At 41.3% G+C, this 8,162-nt stretch overlaps 1 protein-coding gene across 1 annotated transcript in view; it reads left to right on the forward strand.

Moving 5' to 3' along the window:
* Positions 1–7,367, forward strand: part of LOC146829223 (uncharacterized) — a 58,795-nt gene extending 51,428 nt beyond the window's left edge. The window contains exon 7 of the mRNA XM_085606450.1: positions 7,236–7,367. Coding sequence (XP_085462576.1) covers positions 7,236–7,357 — 122 coding nt within the window. The 3' untranslated portion in view covers positions 7,358–7,367. The remainder of the gene's footprint in view (positions 1–7,235) is intronic.
* Positions 7,368–8,162: the final 795 nt, after the last annotated feature.

Consider the following 8,162-nt stretch of genomic DNA (forward strand, 5'->3'; position numbering starts at 1 on the left):
TAAAAGTTTGGCTGATGCAACACGCAGCAACCAAGGATGAATTGGATAAACCCATCGGAGAGTAAAATTATTTATTGCTTAAATAATATGCTATGACACTCTATGGTTGCATCAAAATGCTGAGGTGGGCAGTGTAGAAGAAATGAAGAAGATGGAGAAAATAAGGTAGCCGTAAAGAAGAGGGAAGGAGCCTTGTGAACAGAGTTGGCCGTCTCTAAATTCTTATATCTTGCCGGAAGGGGTAAATAAGCTTTGTGGACTGCCAACGTAAAGTGTCTAGTTAGAATAAGTGCCCAATCACCCTTAAGGCTGTATCATTGGTTTGCAAAACTGGCTAGTGCTTTGGCACAGCAGTGTTTTGGTCCAGCGAGTAATGGCAGAACAGGGTGGCATCAAGACACAGGATGAGGGAAATATTTAGTTTACAATCTATAAGTCAGTGGTTACCATCTTGGACTACAGCTCCGCATCGAGCATTCCCCTATACACGTGGCTGACTGGTCACTTGAGCAGCAAGAGAGCCTACTCTGAGCCCTTCTACTCTGCCACTGACTCTTGTGGTTTGAGGGTACGTTGCAAGCTTCCAAACGTGGTCAGTTGGCAGATGGAGCCAGAAAGAAGCAGGTTCACGAGGAGTTGTCTTTGTTTATGACCTTGCATCTCTACTGGTCAATGTAAATACTAAGTCCCTCAGGTAATCCAGTCTATGAGGTGGTAAAATATAGGGGCTTGGATATCTAGGATAAATGCAAGCTGTTTTGCAAGATGAAAGAGGTGACCTTCCAGCTTTGCAGTTGTGGATGTAGTGTGTTTTACATATTTTCTTTTGCCATGGATTTCAAAAACTGTCACAGTATTTTAGACAAAGATCCTGTAAAAGAATTGATCCCAAATTAATCCATTACTGCAAAAGAATTGATAGATTGTTATGGCCTTTAGGGAGCAGTTTTGTTTGGCACTGTCCTGTATACAGGACTATTCAAAACAAGCATTAACAAAGCCAGTAGGCGTTGCCTTTGTCAATCACTTGTGGCAGTGCTGCCCAGCGTTGGGACACTATGCAGCATCGTCAAAAATGTATAATAGCACAATGCAGCGTGCACCATTTCCTTTAGTTTTGTATTTACCAATCCAAGATGACAAATGCCACTTGTATCGGTAAAAAAAAAACAGTAAGCTATTTTTTGCGTGAAAGCCCCAATTAGAAAAAAAAAGGACGGCAGGTGTTAGAGTGGGTGGGGGGGAAAGCGCCACACAGAGGCCACGGGGTAGAAGCACAAGAGCATAAGATCATCAGAGAATCACACAGGTGACTAAGGCTAATGAGCAGTTTAGTTTCAGAAAGAAAGATGTCACTCAACATACTGTTAGTTACAGATTTATTGATATCTCACAACAAAATTACTCAAGATTTCTTTTCAAATAAAACATGCAAGTTCCCTCTTTTTGTCTTCTTGCACTACCCAACGTTTACTTCACAGGTAATCAATGATTGTTCACGCTAAAGGCCCTGCCTTGATAAAGTCAATTCTGTACGAAACAGTTGTTGATTGCCCTTGGAGCAATGTAATATGTTATTGTGAAATATTTGCAGTTGGCTATTTTTAAAAATAAAATATAATGATACTTTACAAATTATGACCAGGAAGCATAATTATGAATTTTTGTTTGAAAATAAAGGTTAACAAATTGTGGTTATATCAATAAATCTGCATTGAATTCAAGGTGTCTCCCATTCTTTCGAAGAAACACCAAAATGCCTCAGCAGTCTCTACAGCATCAGGATACTGAGGGTTTAGAACCCGCCACACATACTCTTTGATAGATACAAATTGAGACTTAGTTGGTGTAGGTGCATACCCAGTTTTCACAGATGCTGTTTGTCTTTTGTAATACGGCGATGTACTGTTAGTGTTTATTTCTCAGTTTCCTAATGTCATGTAAGGCCGCTTTCAGACCCGCTATTCCAAAGGAGGATATAAGTTACTTGGAAAGTGAAGATATTTTCAATTTTCTTGGCTATCGTATCCAAATTTACCAAAAATCACTTTAAGCACATTTTACAAATATAGGGCCATATGTATGAAGGCAATTTTGCGATCGCAAACACTGAAATCGCAGAATTTCGGCGTTTGCGATCGCAAAACAGCAGTGTCATATGTATGACACAAACCACCCCTCGCAAAATAAGGAATCTCAAATTTTGCGATACTCTATTTTGCTATTGCATTTAAGGAATCGCAAATTGAGATTCCTTAAATGCAATGTAAAAAGCACAGAAAAAGTGCAATTTTGACTTAAGGAATCGCAAATTACCACCAACCTCAAGTTGGTGATAATTTGTGATTTCTTTGAAAAATGCACTTTCATGCATTTTTCAAAGTGCCATGTGACTCACATACATGCCCTTAGGGCATGTATGTACGCCAAATCTGCACCCATGCTCATTTCAGGGGTGCAACAGGGTCCTTTTGACACCCTAGCACCCCTGAAATTGCATTCCCAATTTGCGAATCTCTAATTGGGAGTCGCAAATTGACAATGTCTTCCCATTCATCCCTATTCATAGGAATTAATGGGGAGGTATGCCTTAATTGCGAATCGCAATTTGCGATTCGCAATTAAGGAACATGTAGGATTCACAACATTTATTGCAAATCCTACATACATAGGGTTTTGCGATTCTCAAATAGCGATTCACAAAAAATCGTTATTTGAGAATCGCAAATGGGCATTTTCATACATATGGCCCTATGTGACTAGCTCCACCAACCAGGAATAAATAAAATAGTTTTGTTCGGGCAAATCACATTTGAGGCTTCATTTATTAAAACCGTTGCAACGCTGTGACAAAACAGTGATGCAACAGTTTTCACTGCGCCCGATGGATGTGCCTTATTGAATGTACGTCGCTCCATGGGAAAACAGATATGTCAGGAATCCTGACGTGTCTGTCGGCACAAAAGTCATGCATTGCTGGAGTTGTGTTGCAAGCATGAAGCAACTCCACTAATGAGTCGGCGAGGCTTATCCTTAATGCACTGCATCACCCTACGCCTGCCAGGAGAAAGGCGTTAGGATTTGACGCTATGGCATCCTAGAAGTGGTGCACTGAAATCTTATAGACTTCAATGCACCACTTCTACGAGGCTTTTATGCGGGGGAATGCCTACCCTGCATACATTATACCTGGCGCAGGTATAATGTGGCACAGGGGTTTACAAAGTGACGCATCTAGCTAGATGCGTCACTTTGTAAATAGGGCACAATGAGGCGCATTTTTTACACCACCAGTAGGGCACAAAAAAGTGACGGCGGTGTAACAGTGTTGCAAAAGCTCATAAATGAGCCCCTTGGTGACAGTGTTTAGTATCGTACTAGGAAAGTTCATGATTGGAGCCTTGATGTTGTTACCATTGCCAATATCGCTGCCTGCCAGCTTATACGTACTCTTGTCTCTGTGGCTGAAAGTGAGCGTTTTCTTGTGTTTTCCTTGGACTTTGTTAGTGTTCCTGTCTAAAAAAGGAGAACCATTAAATGTAGTTAGGTTAAGGTTAGTGTTTCTTATAGGCTGATCATTATGTGATTAGGACCAACTACTAGTAGATAACTTAGCCTCTTCGGATACCTTGACAGATCTCAGTTTTAGTCTGAGCTTGATCAATAGGAGCTATGCGTCCACTAGGGAAGGCGATGTAATTTCCTTATTGTGTTGATGAATATGTTTTTTAAGTTTTTCTTTGTTTGCCCTGCATGCATTTTCTAAAACTTCCTATTTCAGAATTGATTGTGCATTTCTAAAAGCATAGTTTTAGAACAGGTTCCTTCCAGTTATATTGTTATTTCACATAATGTTTTAGTGACTGATAGGATTCAGCCCCAGGAGAAACTGCTGGCAATAAACGTTCATTTGTTATGGAAACAAAATGTAGATACACATGCTTTGTTTTTAGGTCTTGGCTGCAGATAGATTTAACCGTATGTAGGCCGACCTGTTGTTTCCAACACATAATCTATACTTAGAATGGGCTTCGTGCAGACCCTTGATCATGATTGGGCGACTCAGTTGACTATCTTAGTAGACTGCCCAAGATTTGATAGTTGTACTCCCTATGCTTATGTCTGTCTTGCTGATTAGCATTTTGTTCTTGATGTTCTGAGTGAAAGAGGTGTGTCGGTCCAATGCATGATGGAGGCGACTTTTTTTTTAGTATTGAATGTTCCATTCGAGTTAATGTGTTTATTTGCTTTTTACCTGCCTAAAGTCTCCCTCTTCCACTCCCCCCAGGTGTGCTGTCATTTCACTCTCCTAGATTTATCTCAGCCCGCTTCCTGCCTCTCTCCCCGTGTACCATTTTTGAAATTGTTATTATATTTATACAATGACCTGGCAGTTAGAAAGTGCTGCCAAGATTCTTGTTTCCTTTTTTGCATGCACTTTCGTTGTTTTAAAAATTTTCATTTCCCGTTTGGGCTAGAAACAGCCTAAAATACCCACAGCAGCAATCATTCAATGCTGATATTAAAAGTCATAGTTTCAATTCTGTCAATATTTTGTCTCAAGACGTACAGTATGGCATATCAGTCAGTCAGTCAAAGCACTTTATTTCGATTAATTAAAATCATAAAAGCAATGGGCATCACATAAAATTACAGACAGACAAATACAACTCATTAAAAAATGTGTATAAAACTTTTGTTAAAACAAATGTAATAAAAACAATGATAAGAGGAATTATTAAAAAGGTAGGAAGACATTCCATGTGCAAAAAGCAAGTTCATACGGAGCCACAAAATGCAGGTTGGGAGAAACTCTAAAACCCCAATTGTGCAAATTAGCAATCAAGCTCCCCAGAGAGAGGCAGTTTTTTGTTCTTGAGCCTCATAGCTGCCACCAGAAAGCTGGCCACGTAGAAAATGTCACGGGTACAACTCAGCATCTGTAAATGTATTAGGGCTGGTCTGACTTGAGTGAAACCTTTCTCTTTTAAAAGTGGGAGCAAAATTTTTTCCCTCATTTCAGAATAAAAACTACAAAACATAATAAAATGCAGGGTATCTTGGGTTGAGAAATTGTCACACCTGCAGGGCATACTACATTCAGGTTTGGCCCACACAGGGTAACTGCCCAGAGAATAGTGGATTAAGTTGAATCTGAACCTGGTCAGTAAAAATCTATGAAAAGGTTTGGTTACAAGCTGTAAATATGGCTCCAGGGAGGGCGAGGTGACTAGAACATAGTTCTGTCTCACAACTGGTTTTTTAAGCTCCAACTCCTCCCGGGTCAGCCTTGCCTCTTCTAGAAAAGTAGCCCTGATCCAATGAACGTCCTTCTTAACAATGTTCTCCGGGGAGGTAAAAAGCTCTGGGCGTCCTAAATCAGCAAAAGCCTTTCTCACGTACTCAACCCAGGGGATCCTTTTAGCATTTTCCATAGCAATAACATCTGTAAGAATGGCATGGTTCAACGTGATTTCCTTGTTTAACCATGTTTTTGCCCAACAAACCAGGGGGGCCACCCTTAACTTGTCCGTAACATATCCAATCCCCACCTCTGTGTGAGTGCTAAATGTGGGGGTGGATTGAGGGACAGACAGGAGGGATCTCAGGAACCTATTTTCAACTCTTTGAATTTGGAGTTGGGCTATGTGGCCCCACAACGGGGTGCCATACAAGACAATGGACATACATTTAGCGTTGTATACTTTTATCAGTGCCTCCATGGGTCTCGCCCCCAACCTTTTTGAAAAGCCCAAAAGAGCACTAGTGGACCTTGCCATCGAAATACTTTTTAGCTTAATTTGTGGGCCCCAAGAGCCCTTATGATCAAAAAGGACGCCTAGGTATGGGAAGGTACGTACCCTTGACACCTCCGCCCCCTTGCAATAAAAAGTTTTTAGTTTACAGCTGCGGCTACTTCTACCCACGACCATGGCATGAGATTTATTAATATTCACCTTCAAGTCAAGCTGGTCCATAAAAGAGGCAAAAGAATCCAGCATCCTTTGCAAGCCCACTCCCGTGCGAGCCAGTAAGACAGCATCATCCGCGTATAGGAGAACAGGGATTGATAAAGCTCCTACACGCGGAAGGTCTGCCCCAGTGGTGCCCAGAGAGCTATCCAAGGTGTTTATATAAATAGTAAAAAGGAGGGGGGCCAAAATACAACCTTGTCTATCCCCCCTCTCTGAACTAAAGTGTCTAGTGCATCTTCCCTCTTGATTTACCCTAATGGTGGCAGAAAGCTTTTCATGTAGGGCCGCTAAGAAGTTAATCAGTGGAGGATCAATGCCAATATCGTGTAGGATCCTCCAAAGCTTGGCCCTGTTCACCATGTCAAAGGCCGAAGATAGGTCCATGAATGCCATAAATAAGGACCCATCCTTTGCCACCGTATACTTGCTTATTAGAAGATGTAAGTTTAAGCATTGGTCCATGGTACCCCTTTTTTCTCGAAAGCCATATTGTAAATTAGAGAGCACCCCTAGCCTCTCCACATTTTCCCTGAGTCTAAATAGAAGGACTCTGCCCAAGATTTTAACGGCGGAGTCAAGCATGGAAATGGGCCTATAACAAGAGGGGTCCATGCGCTGTCCTTTTTTAAAAATCGGGACTATGACCGAGGTGGACCAAGAGGCTGGAAAAGGGTTGCAAACAGATGCATTAAAAACATTAGTTAAGATATTTGCCCAAAAGGTTGGTGAATTCATATATAAGTCAGCGGGGACGCCGTCTGGACCCGGGGCTTTATTTTTTAATGTCTCTTTAATTGCTCTTTCGACCTCCCCCCGATTAAAATTTATTGGGGGCAATGGGTACTATATTTCGGGGGGGCCCCGGTTACTCATTCCACCAACACCGTAAACCTCTTCAAAATGGTGAAGCCAAGCATCGTCTCGAATAACACAGTCGGTATTAGTATTCTAAGCCTCCTTTTTAATTAACTTCTTGCGCCCTTCAATTGCTAGTTTATATGCCTTTGGTAAGTTGGCTACCTCCCCCCTATCTCTAGGGCTTGTTTTTAGTGCTAGTAGTAGCGCCCGATGTGCCCTATATATGGTAAGTCACTGCCGCAACTCCGTCCTCAGTTCTTTGCCAAGACTGGTTTGTTCTCTCAGTTGCTGACCAAGAACGTGAAGAAAAGCATTTGTGTTTTTTCTAGAATGTTGATTGATTGATTCATGGACTGTATTATTTCATCAATTGACATTTATCTCATTTTTTTCCCTTTTCAGCTGTGCTGCTGGCCGTGGCTTGTGCTGCATTTCTTGTTCGTCCCATACTTGTCATATGGAGACACTTTAAAAGGCCGCTGTACAGGTCTCAAGTCTTGAAAGGGCCAGAAAACTCCTACTAAAGCTCAATGATTGCACAGGTGGTGCATGTGAAGGACTGGGCGATAATGTGAATAATGTGCCAGACCATATAATTAGGCGTTTATTATAAAATTATTGTATTTTTTCGTAATTTCTAAGTTATAGTTCTGATATATCTGCGTAAAACTCATGTTAAAAAGTAGAAAATAAGTATCAGATGTTTGTTTTTTGTTCTGCGCTTCCTTTCTAACGCATTAAGAATGGATGTATGAGAATAAAAGAGCTAGCATCGCTGGTCTTCCTGGCACCCATTCTGTCCTTTCCTATTGAGTCTTTGCTGTAACCATAAACATATGTTTTGTCAAAGGAGGCCATATTTGATGTTGCTTTAAGGGGTGACACAAATCACTCCATCCCACAGGAAGTGACACGCCTCACACCCCATTTCTACAGGAAAGAATACAAATAAGTGGGAGACAGAAACAACTGTCTAATGGTCCCTAGTTTTTAAAGAGCACTTTCTTGCATTCACCATGGAATCTATCCGTCATCATACTTAGCAGCATGATCCATGCAACTGGAAATTACCCTGGCGCAGTTCACGTCTTACAATGTTTTCCTGGATGTCGTGGTCGCTGTGCTTTGGCACCTGTTTTTTTTATAGTGGAAGAACACATTGTGATGAGTAACATGTCCTCAGAAGTTGGGGCTAGTTCTTAGGATGGCTGCTGCAAGGAGGAACTGACTGAGACCATTTCGGAATCTTGTAAAGACATAAATATATTGTTAGAGTGGGATGTGCTCACTGGATTATCAAAAGACCAAAGAGAGAAGAATCTCTTACTG

The sequence above is a fragment of the Triturus cristatus genome, chromosome 5_2 (genome assembly GCF_964204655.1).
Source record: "Triturus cristatus chromosome 5_2, aTriCri1.1, whole genome shotgun sequence".
NCBI lineage: Eukaryota > Metazoa > Chordata > Amphibia > Caudata > Salamandridae > Triturus > Triturus cristatus.